The sequence below is a fragment of the Theropithecus gelada genome, chromosome 1, assembly GCF_003255815.1.
Source record: "Theropithecus gelada isolate Dixy chromosome 1, Tgel_1.0, whole genome shotgun sequence".
NCBI lineage: Eukaryota > Metazoa > Chordata > Mammalia > Primates > Cercopithecidae > Theropithecus > Theropithecus gelada.
In genome coordinates, this window is record NC_037668.1 from 135,724,950 (window position 1) to 135,745,054 (window position 20,105).

A 20,105-nucleotide genomic window follows, 5' to 3' on the forward strand; every position below is an offset into this window, starting at 1 on the left:
GCTGGAGGAAAGATCTACTAACTCCACTCAGCCGCACCTCCCTTCTCCAGGCTCAGAGGGTTTCTGGGTTGTGCATTATTGCACAGATCACTTACATTCTCAGTCACATTCCCTAGGCAACGTTTGTTTTCCGTAAACCCCTATCTCGCTCTTTCCTTCCCCATCTCCATCACTCTCTGTGAGGTATCTTGGGTCTTCCTCAATCAAACCTGCTCTGAGAAAAGGGCTCATGATTTTTACCCTGATGATTATTTAAATCAATCAATCTCTTCAGAATGGATCATTTGCATTTTTATGTCTAATTATGAAGTAAAAAGTTTAATCTCTGATTAAAGAAATTTCAAAAACTGGGTATGAGAATTGGGAAGGCAGAATAGTCTTCCATGAGACCATACGTGTCAGTGAGACTCTTCACATTAAATATGGGGAAGAGGAAACCTAAAAACAAAACCAGAATCAAAAAATACCTGATTATCATTTTCCATTTCTGGAAAATAAAGCATATCTTTCAAAATCATTAATCATTATACCCAAATACACTTTTTTCTCCTTTTCAATCTCTTTTCAACTTTACTTCCTATGATTCTCACAACACTCCATGAGTCATTTAAGAATTAAAATCTCATTTTATAGATGAGAAATTTGAGGAAACAATGTTAAGTAGTTTTAAAATTATTCTGAGAGAAAAAAGACACATTTAAATCTGACAAGATGAATAAATACTTTAGTGGTCTTTCAAATGACACCATAAAGTATAATTTAATAAACAACTCACTTTAAAACTTGTAAATAACACTTTACAGAGATCATAACTCTGAATAGACTTATTCATTCCAGACCTATGGACTGAATGCCTATTTCACTCTAGGAACTGAGATAAAGTAATGAAAGTCATAGCTCTTATATTTCTGGAGTGCTCTAACCAGGCAGGAAGAAGGATAAAAAGACCCTTAGGACACAGTATGATGGGTGTTATGATAGAAACCCTTTTGGTTCTGAGAAGACCTCACAAAAGGTGACCCAGTATTGTGCCTTGATGGTAAAGAAGGATTTAGCTGACAGAATGGGGGCAAAAGGGAAAATCCAGGAAGAGGGTAACATATACACCAATAGTTGGAGCTTTGAGAAAACAGGTCTCCTGTGAAAAAGATTCCCCTAATCAGCCCTTCAATTTTTTTATTCAGCTTAAAATGAAGAAAAAAATACTTGTAAAAAAAGAGAGTCACTCGGACTGTTTGAAGACCAAATACAGCAGTCCCGTGGGAGGTAAAAATTCTTGACAAGGTAAACTAAGATAAGGGCCAGTTTACAGAACATTCATCACCATTGTGTCTGGATGGCTGAGGGGATGGTAGTGGGGAACCCAGCACCTGGTTGCCCCTGGCCAAGTCAAGAGCCCACCACCCCTCAGGTTCATTGCCTCTGAAATCAGCACGACTAGAAATGCTTCCTTCCTCCTGAGAACCTCCAAGTTCTCTCTAAGCTCAACTTACTGTCTGACTTTTTATTTTCTGTGTGACTCTTCCTGTTACACAAAAAGTTATACATAAAGTGATGCTTTGTTTCCTAATTTTTCTACCAAAAAAGAACAAAACTGCCTTTAAAAGTGTGTTTTCCTTAGAGGTGTTAGAGAATTAAATGACTCTCCTAAAACAAAGTACAATGGTCTAACATATAGAACTAAAGTAGGAGACCAAAAAGTCTGAAAAGGACTTTAGTTTTAATTCTACAACTGCAATTTTATAAACAGGTGATAAATTTGGCCCTTTAAAGTCACAGTTCTAGACGGAGGTAACACGACTTTCCATTTACCCTCTTTATGAAGACCTTGTGAATTAATCGGAATGTGGGTAAAAACATTTTCACTCCTTAGAATAAAGATCATGTAGATGCGTGATTAGTAAGCGTGAAGTTTCACAACTATTTTCTAAGTTATTTAACTTTCATTGTGGATAAAAATATATATTATTTTTGGCACTGATTACAGTTCTACTGCTTATAATTGCCTTTTGGTTCCAATTAGCTTACAAAATTCTCCCTGTGGAACATTTGAATATTCGTAAATGACAATGGAGCAAATAAAACCCCATGATATAAGACACAGAATCCTCATTGTTTCACAGCCTTTATTCTAAGAAGAAAACACATGTAAAGCATTCTATTATAGTAGAAACCATAGATGATGCGGCTTAATTTTACATTTGCCTGTTTCTCTGTCTTGCCCTCTCTTCCTTTGTGATAAGTACAGTTTATCTTTTCTGGAAAAATAAAGTTTGTAATATGAATAATTTCTTCCAGTATGAAGGATATTCTCAGGAGTTACTAAGACTTTATTATCACATATTGTAACAAAGACTTAAAAGCAACATGTTTATCATCATCAATTGGATGACATGATCAGAATTGTCCTGTATGTTGTTATGCTCAGTAAAAACTATGCCTTACACCTGCACTAGAAAATGTGCCCCAAACAGCCAATTTCCTATTTTATATTCATTTCACTCGAAGACAATTTTATAGAGCTTTCAAGGAAAGAAGAAGAAAAAAAAAGAAGATGACAAAGAAGAAAAGAAAATGCTGCCAAAATGAATCCTTCAATGTGAAGATTGAACAGAGTACATTTTTACAGCTCAATTGATAATTCATTGTTTGAAAGAAGTAATAATGAAAATGCCGATAGCCCATTCATTCAATAGCATTAGAAATTACTGTTGTTATAATAATAATGCAGACTAAATTAATAGCTATTCAAAGAAAGAAAGTTCCTGATATATAGTAGAGGATAATTTGTATTCTCTTGACATAGCATATGTGGAAAACATGACAGTCTACTACAAAATCTGACTTCCCACACTAATGAGTGAAGTCATTCACTTGCAAAAACAGAGAAAACAGGTTAGAAGGCATAACTTCTCAAAAATTTCCAAATAAGCCAAAGCACCTAACTAGTACAAAAGACATTTTTGAAATAAAATGCAAAGCCATTGTAACATTGCAATAAGTTTTCTAGATTTTTATCTATAGGTTTAATGCTAGATATATTTGCAACAATATGAGTTACAAAAACCTTAATAAAAAAACTCAAAATGAAAACCAGGTGCATCACCTCTCCTGAGTTCTGATCATTCCTTACATCATGGAGGCCTCCAGGTTAGAAACTGGTTCTCTAGTTTCTGGTTCTCCCAACATGAAACACAGTCAGTCACATAGTAGGCACTTTATAAGTATCTGAATGGATGAATGGTAGGATAAAAGAATGGAAGAATGGATGGGAGGATGGATGGATGGATAGGAGCCATTATTTAATGGGTACTGTGCTAGAATTCCTTTGTGTATTTGTTTTATTTTGCATGTGGTGATTGCTACTTCCACTATACAGATAAAACTGAGGCCCTCTTCAGAGTAAGTAATCTATTTAAAGTCACACTGCTAATAGATGGCAGAGTCAGTAACATTCAGCAAAATAAACTATCATTTCCTAAACACGTAACTGGCTTTTCCAGAGCTAAGTATGTATACTCTGAAGATTAGGAAGGAACCAGAAAGAGGTGCTTAAAAACTATGTTGTTGAAAACAATTAAAAAACATTCCCAGTGGGGGAGTCACATAGTTTAGGATTCAGGTCATAAAGTACATGTCTTGAGTATGAAAATCAGCAAATTGACATAAAAGGGGCCACTGTAAACATGCCTAAAGACACACATGGCTTCAAAGGGTCAACCAGTACATGACTCCACATTTAGACCCAATAAGGAGGAAAGGTTTTTGTTCAGAATTTTTTTTAAAAACATAGCATTGTAGATCATGCCATTGAGTAAGTGCAGATTCAACCCAGTTTCCTACATGTACCTTCCATATGTCCAGTCTATGAAACAAAAGCTAATTTAATCATGACAGCCTTGAAACACTGTAAGATCTTAAAGTGCTTTTTCAATTAGAGAAGACTATATCAAGTTCAGTACAAAGATTGTTTAGCAAGTGATTTTTTAAATCATGCACTAATTTGTCAAAAAGGTACCCCTTATTTGGTAACTATCAAAGCCAAAGTATTGTAACACCTTATTTTGTAGCTACGTTTAATAATACCAATTACCAACCAGTGAGCTGGGGATAATGTTAAAATTACCATGGAATCTTACCAATTAGATCATCAAATCAATGGCTCACATTAGACTCATCTGGGGTTTTATACAACTTACTTATGCCTAGGCTCAACCAAGGCTACCTGTGTCTTAATCTCTGGAAGTGAGGCTGTGTGTCGACATTATTGCAAAGCTCCCCAGGTGATTCATTCAGGGGGGTAAGCACTGCTCTGGTATAGCCCCGCTCATGTAACACACGCAGAAACTAAGCTATATAGTGATTAAATGTCTTGACCGAAGCCATATAGCTATTTGGCTACAGATACATGACTTGGATTTAGTTCTTCTCATACTGCCAGTGGTTCATTTCAATAAAACTAGCATTTGTTGGCTAAAAATTATTTGATTGGCTTAGAAGTATCCGTAACACAATTCTGATCCAAGTTACATCTGTGTGGGAAACACGAGATGAACTTTCAATATATGTGCAAAAAGTCAAACATACTGGCTGCTGGCAAGCAAAAATGGTTCTTCTAAAGACAGGAGACCTAATATCAAACCAATGATAGGAATTGATAATTGAAGTGTGAGCAGTGTCTGAGTAGTGAACAGAGTTGGCACTCAATGCATACTTGCTATCTGAAATAAATGTGCTAATTGGTTTTCTCTGTTCTAAACATTAGCCTTGTTTCTGATCATTACATATACCCCAAACACACCCACATATCTTGTCATCCAAGGGTTCTCATTTGTCCTATGATTCTCCTAAGTGTCTCCAAAACCATTCTAATACTATACCAGAAAATCTTCAAGTTTATAGGCTGCTGAAAGGAAACGACAACTAATAATGTCTTTCTTTTTGTCTAGAAAGAATAGGAGGCAGTAACATTCAGTAAAAAATGGCACTGGACTAGTTGTCCCAGAATCTCAATTATAGTTCTACTTTTAACATCATGTGGCTCTGAGGAATGAAGGAAATAATGAATCTCAAAACATGAAAATAATTGAAAGCACCATCTAAACCTAGTATGATAGGAAAAAATAGTGAATAAATGAAAAAAAAGATACTATACACAATTAAGTTTTACAAATCTAAGGTTTAAGAAGAAAAGATGGAAAGGAACACAGAGCTTGGTTAAAAAAATATGAATTCCAAAATTATCTTTTTAAAGCTAAATGCCTCTAAGCACACATTTGGCTAGGTTCTAGGACTCCTGCGTGACCTTCAGAGTGATCTCAAACATCAAACTTTTCAAGCCACTTATATGCACCAAGATCTTCAACATTTTGTGGTTGGCTTGACTACTTCCTGTCCCTTTCTTTGTTATGAAAAACTGATTGGCTTTCAGTGCCCTTGGAAGAGCTCAGAAAACCAGTTTATTCTTAGGGCTGCTCATGCGGCTTCAAAATGTTTTCTGTCTGTGGCACACTGTTATTTTGGTATCCTGGTGAACCACACCTACTGGGATTTGATTGGTATGGTCCCCTTCCTCTTGTATCTGGGCTGGACATGTCTTGCTTTAACCAACAAAAAGTGGCAAAAGTAATTCTGCACCAGTTCTGGTGTTTAGGTGTAAGACGGTCCAGCAGTTTCCACTTTTACACTCTTGGGAGCCAGTTACCATATAGTAAGTCTAAGTACCCTGAGATCACCATGCTGTGAGGGAGATAAGGAGCCACTGAAGAGGTCAATGTGCAGAGAGCCTCCACTGAGTTCCTAGACAAAGGCTAACACTAACTGCCAATCCTGTGGACACGGGCATTCGGGATCTTTCAGCGGCTCCCAGCGCCCCAACCATGAACTGAAGCAGAAGAACCACCTTATCATCCATAGCATTATGAGAAATAATAAATTGTTGTACAATAATCACAAAACTGAAACACTGTCACAAGTTTGATGATGACAGTGAAAGAAACTCACAAACCTAGTTTCTTTAATTAGCATAAAGACAGCCACCATCCCAATATCCCTAAGGTGCATGAAGTTTAGGAAGGCAGCATGAGCTTCATCATAAACAACATGATTGTAAAACAAGTGCTAGAGTGTAATAGTAAAGAGCTTGGACTCTTGGCCAGAATTCCTATGTCTGAATCACAGCTCTGCTAAGTTACTAGCTATATGTCTTTGGGCAGGCTATTCAACCTCACAGTGGCTCAGTTCACTCATCCATAAAATGAGGATAATAATAGTAATTCATTTCATATAATTTTCATTAGTATGATATGTATTAACAAAGGTATTCTTAAAACTCTACCCTGTACATAAAAATGTACAGTGAATATCAGTTGTTGGTGCTACTGTTGTCATCATTACTATAAGGAAAGAATAAATAAGAGAGAATTCTGCCTGGTTAGAAGACACTGAAAATCAAAAATGCATTTAATACATCTACCATACTGAACATAATAGTTTAGCCTAGCCTACCTTAAACATGCTCAAAACAATTAGCCTGCAGTTGCTCAAAATAATATAACACAAAGTTTATTTTATAATAAAGTACTGAATAGCTGATATAATTTATTGAATACCATACTGAAAGTGAAAAACAGAATGGTTGCATGGGTCCTCCAAGTATAGTTTCTACTGCATGTGTATCATTTTACATCATTGTGAAGTTGAAAAATCAGTAAATCAAACCATCATAAGTCAAGGACCATCTGTATTTTGGACTGACTGAAAATGAAAATACAGAACTTTGCAAAATTTTGGGAAGGCACCAAAGTAGCACTTAGAAAGAAATTTGCAGTACTAACTATATTAGCAAAAGAAAGGAAAGTACACAAATCAGTGAGCAAACACCCTACCTTAACAAACTAGCAAAAGAAGAGCAAATTAAGCCCAAAAGAATAGATAGAAAGTAATAAAAATCAGAGCAGAAATCGATGATACAGGAGAAAAAAACAATAGAACCAATAAAACCAAAAGCTGGTTCTATTAGAAGATCAATAAAATGTATACCTATCTAGTCGGGTTGACCAGGCAAAAAAAGATACATTAGTGATATTGGGAATGAGACAGATAATACAACCACAGATTCTACAGATATTAAAAGGATAATGAAGAAACATTATGAATAAAAATTCATGCCATTAAATTTGACAACTTAGACAAAATGGACAAATTCCTTGAAAACCACAAACTACCAAACTCACTCAAGGGGAAGCAAATAACCTGAATAGCCCTATGTTTGTTTTATAATTTTATTTTTTTTTAACTTCTAGGCCAGGTGTGCTGACTCACGCCTGTAATCCTAGCACTTTGGGAGGCTGAGGAGGGCAGATCACTTGAGGTCAGGAGTTTGACACCAGCCTGGGCAACATGGTGAAACTTCGTTTCTACTAAAAGTACAAAAATTAGCTGGGCAGGCGTGGTGACGTTCACCTGTAATCCCAGCTACTCCTGTGGCTGAGGCATGAGAATTGCTTGAACCCAGGAGGCAGAGGTTGTGGTGAGCCGAGATCGTGCCACTGCACTCCAGCCTATCCAGCCTGGGCGACAGAGCGAGACTCCGTCTCAAAATAAACAAACAACAAAACAAAACCTTCTACTAAGCAAACTCTAGGCCTAAATAGCTTCCCTAGTAAATTCCACAAAACACTTTGGGAAGAAATAATGCTAATTCTATAAATCTCTTTTAGAAAATTGAAGAGAAGGGACTAGATCCCAACTCATTCCTTGAACATTACATTATTACCCAAACCAGGCAAACATATTACATGAAAATAAAACAAAATATAAAAAGGGTAATATATAATTGCTATTTGGGATTTAATCATAGAAAAGAAATGTTGATTTAACATATGAAAATCAAATTTGCCACATTAATAAAAACAAAAAAAATTTTATCATCATTTCAATGGATGCAGAAGAGCATTTGACAAAAATCCAACATCTATTACTGATGAAAACTTGCAGCAAACTAGGAATAGAAGGCAATGTCCTCAACTTGATGAAGGGCATTTATGAGAAACTGCAGATAATGTCATACTTAATGGTAAGAGACTTAATGTTTTTCTCTAAGATCAGGAATAAGGCAAGGATATACTCTCTCATGACTTCTATTTGATATTTTACTGGACATTCTAGCCATTGCAATAAGTCAAGGAAAAGAAATAAAAGGCAATCAGATCGCAAAAGAAGAAGTAAAACTCTGTATTCATTGGCAACGTGATGTCTACATTAAAAAACCTGTTGGAATCTACACAAGGAAAGCTACAAGAACTAGTAAGTGAATATAATAAGAGTTAAAGAATAAGGGATCAACATACAAAAATCAACTGTATTTCTATATCTCACAATTTACAATAGAAATTAAAATTTTAAAACTCATTTATAATAGCATCAAAATGAAATGCGAAATAATTACAGATAAATATGACAAAAGATGTATATGACCTTAACTCTGAAAACTGAAAAACACTTCTGAGAATTAAAGACCTAAATAAATGAGGAGTATGTTCAGTGATTGGAAGACTCAATCTTGTCAGGATGTCAATTTTCCAATATTGATCTACAATTCCATGTGATCCCAATCAAAATCTCAACAAGCTTTTTTTATTGGTGAAGTTGATAAGGTGATTGCAAAATTCATAGACACGCAAAGGACCAAAAAAACTCAAAACACCTATGAAAAAAGGAAAAGAATAAATTTGGAGGACTAACATTGTCTGACTTCAAGACATCTTATTAGCTACAGTAATCAAGACAGCATCACATTGGTATAAAGATAGAGAAAGAAATCAATGTAACAAAATAGAATACAGAAACAGACCTACAGATATATAAAGATATGTATACACACACACATATAAAGATATATATACACACACATATAAAATATACACACAAAGACACATACACACATATATAAAGATATATATACACACATATATAGATACATATACATAAATATATGTGTACACACTCATAAAGATATAAATACACACATATGTATGGACAACACATTATCTACAAATGTACAAAGACAATCCAGTGGAGAAATAATCGCATTTTCAACAAATGCTGCTGGAACACCTAGATATCCATATGTAAAAAAACCTTGCCATTAGTACCATATTAAAAACAACAACAACAACAAAAAAAACAAGCAAATGAAAAAAAAAAAACTCTGAGGGAGTGAACAGGCAACCTACAGAATAGAGAAAATTTCTGCAATCTACCCATCTGACAAAGGGCTAATATTCAGAATCTACAAGGAATTTAAATAAATTTACAAGAAAAAATCAAACAACCCCATCAAAAACTGGGCAAAGGATATGAACAGACACTTCTCAAAAGGAGACATTTATGCAGCCAACAGACACATGAAAAAATGCTCATCATCACTGGCCATCAGAGAAATGCAAACCAAAACCACGATGAGATACCATCTCACACCAGTTAGAATGGCAATCATTAAAAAGTCAGGAAACAACAGGTGCTGGAGAGGATGTGGAGAAATACGAACACCTTTACACTGCTGGTGGGACTGTAAACTAGTTCAACCATTGTGGAAGACTGTGGCGATTCCTCAAGGATCTAGAACTAGAAATATCACTTGACCCAGCCATCCCATTACTGGGGATATACCCAAAGGATTATAACTCATGCTGCTATAAAGACACGTGCATGCGTATGTTTATTGCGGCACTATTCACAATACCAAAGACTTGGAACCAACCCAAATGTCCATCAGTGACAGATTGAATTAAGAAAATGTGGCACATATACACCATGGAATACTATGCAGCCATAAAAAAAGGATGAGTTCATGTCCTTTGTAGGGGCATGGATGAAGCTGGAAACCATCATTCTCAGCAAACTATCACAAGGACAGAAAACCAAACACCACATGTTCTCACTCATAGGTGGGAATTGAACAATGAGAACACATGGACACAGGGTGGGGAATACCACACACCGGGGCCTGTCATGGGGTAGTGGGAGGAGGGAGGGATAGCATTAGGAGATATAACTAATGTAAATGACGAGTTAATGGGTGCAGCACACCAACATAGCACATGTATACAGACGTAACAAACCTGCACATTGTGCACATGTACCCTAGAACTTAAAGTATGAAAAAATAAAATAAAATAAAGTGGCCTAATGAGTTAAAAAAAAAAAAAAACCTCAAAATGAATCATAAATCTAAATGTAAAACCTAAAACTATAAGGCTTCCAGAAGATAACAAAGGAGAATGTCTTTGTAACTTTGGGGTAGGCAAAGATTTGTTAGATGTAATACCTTTAGCATGATCCATATAAAGAACAAATTAACAAATTGGACTACATAAAAGGTAAAAACTTCTGCTCTATGTATGACATTATCAAGAAAATAAAAAAAAAGCAAGTCACAGGTTAGGAGAAATATATGGAAATAAAATGTTTTATAAAGGACTTTTACCCAAAATATCTAGGGAGCTCTCAAAGCCAAATAATAAAAAAAATGCATGACTCATTAAAAAATCTGACAAAATATTTGAACAAGCACTTCACCAGCAAAGTTATATAGATGGTAAATAAGCACACAAAAAGATGTTCAGCATTATTAATGAATTAATGATTAACAAAATGCAAATCAAAACTACAATGAGACACCACTATATACCTGCTAGGATAAATACAATTTAAAATACTGGCTCATGCTTGTAATTCTAGCTACTTGGCGGGCTGAGGTGGGAGGGATGCTTGAGGCCAGGAGTTCAAGAACAGCCTGGGCAACTTAGCTAGACACTATCTCTAAAAAATTAGCCAGGCATGGTGACACATGCCTGTTGTTCCAACTACTCAGGAGGCTGAGATGGGAAGATGGTTTGAGCCCAGGAGTTTGAGGCTACAGTGAGTTATGACTGTACCACTATACTCCAGCCTGGGCAATAGAGCAAGACCCTGTATTTAAAAAAAAAAAAAAAAGAAGAAGAATGACCACACCAAATGTTGGCAAGGATAAGAGGCACCCAGAACTCTCAAATACAACTAGGAGAAATGTAACATGGTATAGGCACTTTGAAAAACAATTATCTACATATGATCTATACATTCCTCTCTTGGCATTAGTACCTAAGAAAAATAAAAGCATTATGTCCATACAAAGATTTATATTTGAATGTTCATAGAAGCTTTATTCGCAATAGCCAAAAACTAGTAGCAACCTGAAAGTCCACCAACACGCTAACGGGTAAACAAATTGTGCTAGTTCCACACATGGAATGATGATCAGCAATAAAAAGAAAGAGCTATTGTTATACATAGCAACACGATGGAATCTCAGGATAATCATGTTGTGTGAAATAAGCCACAAAAAAATTATACATACTATGTGATGCACATCAAATTCTAAAAAAATACAAACTCATCTCTAGTCTGAAAGCAGAACAGTGGTTGCTGAGGGTTGTTGCGTGAGACGGAACAAAGCAACAGACAGGAGCATGATGGAGGGATTACCAAGGGGCACAAAAACCTTTAGGGATGATATTGGATATGTTTATTCTCATGCTTATACTGATGGTTTCACTTACATATATATGCGTGTGTGTGTGTGTGTGTGTGTGTGTTCAAACTTCTCAAATTGTACACTTAAACTATGCACAATTTACCATCCATCTCAAAGTTTTTATATAAAGTTGCACTAATGATCCAAGAAGGAGTAGTTTCTGCAAGAGGCTGGCTTATGACTAGGACATGGAGTGGTAGAAATTGAGCATAGACTACTTCCCCAACAAGCTTAGCTTTGGTTGTGGAGAGGAAGAGGGTGAGAGAGTGTCTGGCATAACCAGACAAAAGGTTGAGTTATGTGTTTAATATGGGAGGAGACTGAGAGTATTTATATGCTATAGAAAAGGAGCCAGTGGAGAGAATGAAGTTGAAAATTTAGGAGTCAAAATTCAGTTGATGGAATACAGGATAAAAAGATCAAGAAGAAAGATAAGTCTTGAATGTGAGGAACCTTATGGCTACAAAGGCAGGTACGTTTTCTGGTTAGGCTGACAGACACAGAAGTGGTCTGAAGAAGACCTTTCCTTTTCTGGGAAGGATGAAGTTCGGAAGGAGTGGGATACTTAAGAAGAATGGTGGAGCTTTGGAAAATTCATTGGCTACCACAGTTGAAATGGTGATTAGAGATAAATGTTCAATCTTTGGGCATTCTTATATTAAGATGACAGACAATAAAATAGATTTAAGCAAATAAAATAGCTGTCCCTTCCACATGTGCACAGTTGATTATTATCCAACAGTCTTTTCTCTGATTTCTCTCTTTTTACCTCTAACCACATTTCACTCGTGATAATCTGTTGATCCTCACTTATTTTTCCCTCAATGCACACTAGATTTTTTAACCAATTCTTTCCTCAACATCATTGGGAAATATTTCTAACATACACATGAAATTCAGGAATTTAATGAACAGCTTTATTCAATCTTAACATGATACCATATTTACCTAAGTTCAAAAAAAGTTTCAACCAAATAAAAAGGTCCACGGCCCAAGAGAGATTTCATCATGGGCAAACATCAATATGCTCACTTACTTTTTACATTTCACAGATTTTATGAATAATGCCCAGAGCACCTCTGAGAACTCCAGGTATTACCGTGGGTAGGCAAAAAGCAAATATGGTCAGAAATGGCCACAGGCAAGCTAATTAGGTAGTTCCCCTGAAGTGAACTGTTAATATATTAAAGCCATGCAAATTAGATCATACCCACAGGTCCTAGGTTTGGAAAAAATGCTCTGGTAAAGTAGGAATTTTTAATAAAAATGATAATTATGACCCCACAGCACTGATAGTATTTTTCTCTAGTGTTCCAATTTTTGTTCCCACTTTGGCATTAGTAAATATAAAAAAGGTTAATAAAAAATATTTTCCACACATCATGTAATTTTTCTGAAGCTGAAAGCATGCAGTTTCTAAAGACAAGAGTCATTTTTCTTTAAGCAGTAATAAATCATGCACTAAATCTAACAAACTGTTGGGTAGTGTCAGAGGCGTGTGAACCAGAGCAACTCCATCTTAAATAGGAGCTGGGTAAAAATGAGGCTGAAACCTACTCGGTTGCATTCCCAGAAAGTTAGGGCATTCTAAGTCACAGTATGAGACAGGAGGTTGGCACAAGATATAGGTCATAAAGACCTTGCTGATAAAACAGGTTGCAGTAAAGAAGCTGACTAAATCCCACCAAAACCAAGATGGCCACGAGAGTGACCTCTCGTCGTCCTCACTACTACACTGCCACCAGCGCCATGACAGTTTACAAATGCCATGGCAACGTCAGGAAGTTACCCAGTGCAGTCTAAAAAGGGAAGGCATGAATGATCCACCCCTTGTTTAATATATCATCAAGAAATAACCATAAAAATGGGCAACCGGCAACCCTCGGGGCTGTTCTGTCTATGGAGTAGCCATTCTTTTATTCCTTTACTTTCTTAATCAACTTGCTTTTGCTTAGCACTGTGGACTTGCCCTGAATTCTTTCTTGGACAAGATGTAAGAATCCTCTCTTGGGGCTGGATCAGGACTCCTTTCCTGTAACAATAGTACCTGCCAAAACAGACTGTGTGCATCTCCTCTCAGAAGTTCAACCGTATCCCCAGCCTGGAGGTGTAAAGGGGGTCCTTCATGAAGAGCTGGGGGTGGTGTTCCAGAATAGTTCCTAATGACCTGCATCTTTGGTAAACCTGAAAATAAGCCAAACAAGTTTTAGAATTGAAAAAACAATGATGTGTGAAGTCTACATGTACTTTACAAAAAAAAGCCATTATTAACATTAAAAGTGTTAATACCACCAAGTCCAAGTAAACATTTTAAGTAACTACAATAGAATGCTTTTCAACTTTCTCATTATATGAGATGGCAATAGAATAAGACACATATTTATCCCGTGATCTCTGACATACTTTTCCTCTCCCTTACCATCAATCTCTTTTTAGTTGAAAAAATATTTCTCCTTCAGCTGATACCTGCTTCATAAAAGACACATCATGTACAGTTTAATGGAAAAGAATCAATTTTTTCACCAACTCTATCCTTTCTGCCTATTACTTTCCTCTTGGGCACTGGCTGATTTCATCACTGAGGAGGCTCACCCTTTCTGTGTATGTATCACATTGCCCAGTATATGGATCATATCTTAAGGTTATCTTTGTAATTCAAAAGCAAAAAGGTGATGGATGGGCCACTGCAATACTCAAGACATTTATATGGAGAAACTCTTCAGGCTCAAATTTAGGCTTGCAAAACAGACCCAATAAAGGGAACATGTCTAAGCCAATAGCACCAATGATATTTGAAATACAGATCCATTCCTTCTCTTTGTATTTCTTTGAATGCACAATGAAGGCCTCAGTTCAATATTTCATTTTTGAGAGAACAGCAGCTTCAAATGAACATGGGTCTAGGTGCAGCAATACTGGTCACAATGAACAACCTCACAGTCACTTATTCGTTTACAGGTGAAACTGCTCCCAGCTAAGAGAGGTCCACTCATAAACATGATATTTTTTGCACATTAAAGGACTGAAGCCTTTATTATGCTTCAGAACTTTTTATTCTAATGATTAACCATGGTGAAGCTGTAACTGGCTGAAAATGCTGCACTAAACATATAAAGAAGGATGAATGACTGTCATTCGGTTCTAGATGTCTAAGTTACCTAGAAAAATCTCAAAAGCTACATGAAATGCTTCAGCAAACAGTTTATTAAAGTCCTCAAAATTCTTTTGAACAACCATGCCAGAGGGAGAAAAACAAGTGTGGTTATAAACTGAACAGACTAGAAAAGTTTTAGTCAACACTTGTTTATCAATCCAATCAGGAGGCAGAGGTTGAAAAACACTGTGCCCTTCACCCCAGTTTAGCTGCTGGGACTGCTGAGGCTTGTCAGGAGTTGCTACATCCTCCTTTGCTTCTGTTCTCGTGCCGCAGAACCCCCAGAGGGATGATTTTAATCTCAAATTCAGGGAGTATTTCCCTACCAGATGTCATAAGGTCTCACCCTAACAGCAACAGCAGATTTCATTGACTTTCCCCTGAACAACACTCTATAAGAGAACTCCTCTCAGGTAAATGTTTAACAGACTTGCTCTCAATACACTGCAAATGCCTTTAGTACAGAGAGTTTATTTTACACATTCTATTAAGTTGCTACTGCTAATTTAAAATGAAACCTAAATATCCCATACACACAAGTGATTAAGAACTCCAACAGGTGGAAGAGGACGTAATGCAAAGCAGAATAATTTTTTAAATGGAGTCTGGTTTGCATGATAGTTAACTCCATGTTTAAGGGAGAGAACTGCAGTTCACCTCTGTTTTATTGAGCACATCTAGGGCAAGGAAAGCATCTCATTTGGTAGACTGCCTGGGTAATTTTGTTTTTCTGACAGTTTTAAATAGAGGTGGAAGTCAAGAAAGAATATCTTTTAAACCTCAAACAGCTGATGTGGCCTCAAATACGGGGGCCAGTCCTGAGCCCTGGACTTCACTGCGGTTTTCCGTTGCCAAGAGCCACAGGGATAAAAGCGAGCAGCGCCATGTGACAAATGATGGAAAGAGCAGTTCCTTTATTGTCAACATGCCCAAGTCAATCATTCTTAAGAAGAAACAACTGAAAATTCATAGAGTGTTTAGGAAAAAATTAACTTTGATGGCATTTCACCACCCAAATATATATTAGGAATTAAAATACAGAAATACCCAGGCTCCATAAGAGGCTGTAAGGTGTTAGGGATAGAGCAATGCTGTCTCATACGTCTTTTTGTAGATGGACTGGAAAGCCCACAACATGCCCATAACATGTAAAATTTAACATTACGAAGGGTACATACACTAGTATACTCCGGTCAAGTAATAGGACCTAGCTATGCTACAAAGTAGGAAAGATATACTGCTTTTCTAGTCCCACTTATTCCTAAGTGTTTTATTTACTCTGTCTCTTCTGGTATTGCTTTCTTCTTGGTCATGAGCTTCATTTAGGAAGTTCACCTAGTAGCACACTACTATAGGTATGTTGCTGACCTCATCCCCAAAGCAAAAATGTGTAAACCCTGCCAAGAATTATGCTTAAGCCCAGGTAATACCCACTAGGACATTGTTATTAACCTCTATTCAGCCATCATCAACTTACAAAGTACAGTGTTTCTTCAACTCATGGTTTGTTGCGGAATGGGTTGTGAGTTTATGATATAATGGAATTTTTGTTGTTGTTGTTGTTGTTGTTTTTGGCCATTTGTTAGGGTTATCTTTGGCAATTTATTTCAGATAGTCAGCACTTCCCATTTCAGCATGATCTGTTGTCAGGAGTACAGAGATCAAAGGATAAAAGGAATGAAACAAGGGCACAGCGATATAATGAATTCCGACACCTTGCCCTTTGCTTCTGATTTTAGCATATAGTAGGTGTTCTACATTACAGGTGGGATAAATGGTTGCTTTCCAAAATGTCCTTTAATATTCTTCCTCTTATGAAAAAGGCACCATTACATTGCTAAGGACGTGAACACACTCGCATTAACTGAAAGATAAAAAATTGCAATTAAAATAAGAGGAAATGGCTTAAACTTGACGTCAGCACTCAATCATCAATACAATTCTTAACACAATTTACTGCCACAGCAGGCATCACTCTTCACAAATGAGATCAAGAATGGAGAATAAATTAGACTTACAGATGTTTATATTTTGAACAGCCATTTAGTATTAATTTAATGTAGGTTTTCTTCTTCCCTTAGAAAATATGCCTCTGATAGGTTTTAACCTCTGTTTAAAAATGTCCAGGGCAGAACATTTACCACATGTCCCCATGACAACTCAGTTATTGTTGCATAGAGTTTATTAATAAGGTCTTCTTGAAACTTACTTAAAAATCTCTATGTAACTTCTCTCCATTGACCTACTGCCTTCCATCTGGAATTATGCTGAAGGAAGCAAATCTCCTTTTCATAGACTAGTCTTTCAAAATTTGGTCAGGCTTAAAATCCCCAGTTCCTTAAATAACTCCATATTTTTCCTTGGCTACCACACTTCAAGGGAGGCTGAGGTGCAAAGTAGTGTAAACTACAAAAGTTGAACTCTAAATTTCCTCACTGACAGTGATTAATTGGAAACAGACAGTCATATTCTTTAAAAAGGGACAAGAAATACACATTTCATTATATTATAAACCCACAACTAATCCCAGAAAGTTGCTTCTCTCTTCTGGGGAATATATAGACCCAACAATTGTTTAGTTTCTCTCCACTCCAGAACTTTATTTACAACAGACATGTTAGCTGAGTTACAGTGTTGCTCACCCAAATCTGAATATTTATATTGCAACTACCTTCAGACATTAAATGCAAAATAGTCACATGTACTTTCAACATATGTATTTGGGCAATCTTAGAAGTTCCTAAAACTTTTATGTAATCAATTATAATTATCCAAGGGAATATGATTAAAATACTAAGCCAAAATTAGATCTCCTGCCAGATGTTTAATTATTTTACCTTGTTTTATCCCCACAACAAAAGCTTTGTTGTACAGCTAACTATGCCCTTAATATATAACTTGACAATTTTGCTCATTAACTTTTGTTCACACTAGTACTTGTGCTTGGTCTTAAATCAGACAAGATCCCCAAGTCAAACTTATGCAGGAGGAATTAACAAACAAATTAGCAATATTAAAATGATAGTTATACTCTACTAATAGTCATGTGTTTCTGGTTGAATAAAACTAAAGCTACATGTAGGTACATAGAATGCTTCAGTTTCCCAAAACAATACTGAAGTGTTTTTAAAAGGGAGACCTGTAACAAAATTTCCTTTCAAATCTGAATTCAGTACCACTAAGAGTGACACAGGCCAAGTGACACATGTACTTTTTAAAAAAGTTAATTCTAAGTAGAATCCTATTAGAAAATTTTCTAGATATAAACTGTTTCACTAATAATTTTCACATAAACTTTCAAACTTCAATGAACTGAACAGCTAATTGTAGGAGTATCAACCACTGTGTCTTCTAAGCAGGGCAAGAAGAGCGATTGCTACAATATAGATTAGTATCTATTCATGATGCTGATATCACCGCCCTAATGCAATGGGCTTCCCCGAGGCAATAACTTAGAGGAGAGTGCTGCCTACTAGATAAATGGGCTGTCAGTAATATGCTAGCCTTTCACCTCTGAGGCCCAATTTAAAATCTAAACACAGCCACATTAAAAAAAATAATTAGTTTTACAAGATATCAGAAAATGTAGATGGTTTATCCTGGGAAACTGATCACAAGCATAACATATTCATTCATTCATCAAATGTGACTTCAGCATTCCATAAGTGCTAGGCATGGCAGTTTCAGAGGAAAGCAAGGCAAAGTATCCTGCCTTCAAACAGCCTATAGTCAGTCTATGGAATAGACAGACAGGTGAACTCTAAGATAACAATACAACTGGGCATGGACTTCCATCCAGAGGGAACTTTAAAAAAAAAAAAAAATGTTCATATCTATAAAAATTTTAGGAAATTTTCCTTTTATAATTCTTGGTTAAGACCCTAAAATGTGTACTTTATTTTTTTCTATAAATTTCCTAGGTGTGACATCCAAACTCTAGCCAAGTTTGAGAATCACATTCTTGTGGGTACATGTGCAAAACACCATGACCAACACCTACCACTGCCAAATTTGTTTTTGAGAAAATTACAGTGAAATAAGTGCTGCCTGTCATCTTCCCAACTAAAAAACCCTTTATAAGTTAACATCTGGACCTTTCCTGATACAAGTCTACAATCTAAGAATCAGGTCCCCATGACCAGGCTGAGCCTGGGATGCTAGGTGCTGGGATTCCCCTGCCATCACAACTTGCAAGGCTCTTTCTAAGAAAGCATGATTTTTTCATCGATTTGCTGGTCTTCAGAGAGGAGTAAAAGGAACCACAGCATGGAAACCATCTGCTACAACAGAAGCAGGTAATTTGGTGGAAAACAAACTGGTCTAAAGAACTGACTGTTCACAAAGGGAACACTCCCCATCAATAATTTTTAAAATTTTCACCAGAGAAGCCTACATTATTTTTATAAACAACGATGACTCAAATAATGGAAACAGCACTGTCACAGCTCATGTAAAAACAAGGACAAGGCAGAGATGCCTTCCTTCAACTTCATAACCACTGACTAGTCACTCTTTGGCACTGTCTACTGGAGTATTAGTGAATCACGAATCAAGGATGAAAGATATGATAATGTCTTTGGAAGATTTTTTTTTTTAATTTATTTATTATTATTATACTGTAAGTTGTAGGGTACATGTGCATACCGTGCAGGTTTGTTACATATGTACACTTGTGCCTTGTTGGTGTGCTGCACCCATCAACTCATCATTTACATCAGGTATAACTCCCAATGCAATCCCTCCCCCCTCCCCCCTCCCCATGATAGGCCCCGGTGTGTGATGTTTCCCTTCCTGAGTCCAAGTGATTAAAAGGGTGTTTATAGGCTACCAAATATAAAATAACTATAAAATTTCACGTGTTACTTGAAAATCCATGCAAATTTAACATTCTGTTCTGTTATACATGTACATTTTATTGGAAAAAAATGTTTCCCTAAAATATTTAAGGTCAAAGCTTCAGGAGAAAATGCCATGTACTTGGCAGACCCTTGGCAAACAGCTATTCCCAGGGACCTAAGGAATCCAGTTTCAGAAGCATAGCCCTGAGCTATCTTATCCTCTTCTTTAAAGACAGAAAAAGAACACAACTGCACAATTTTACAGAGTATTATCACCTAGTCTAACTAAGTATTATCACCTTCTCTAAGGAGAAGAGAGTAGGTATTTGGGACGAAAAAATTAACAGGCAAACTGAGCCCCATGCATGAATGCTCTGAAACTGGAATGAACTTGAAAGTACTTGAGGGACAGAAAAAAGGTCAGTGACACTGCATGAAAGCAACGGATAAAATTTAAACTTGATAATATGCAGTTTTGAGGGTCTGGCCCATTTCCTACACTCCTTTCCTACACTCATTCTGTGAATTATTTGAA

At 36.4% G+C, this 20,105-nt stretch overlaps 1 protein-coding gene across 3 annotated transcripts in view; it reads right to left on the reverse strand.

Moving 5' to 3' along the window:
• The window catches only part of VAV3 (vav guanine nucleotide exchange factor 3), a 397,859-nt gene that overhangs the window by 53,305 nt on the left and 324,449 nt on the right, over positions 1-20,105 (reverse strand). For all 3 annotated transcript variants that reach the window (XM_025385822.1, XM_025385815.1, XM_025385831.1), the window contains one exon: positions 13,626-13,762. In XM_025385822.1, the coding sequence (XP_025241607.1) occupies positions 13,626-13,762 (137 nt within the window). The remainder of the gene's footprint in view (positions 1-13,625; positions 13,763-20,105) is intronic.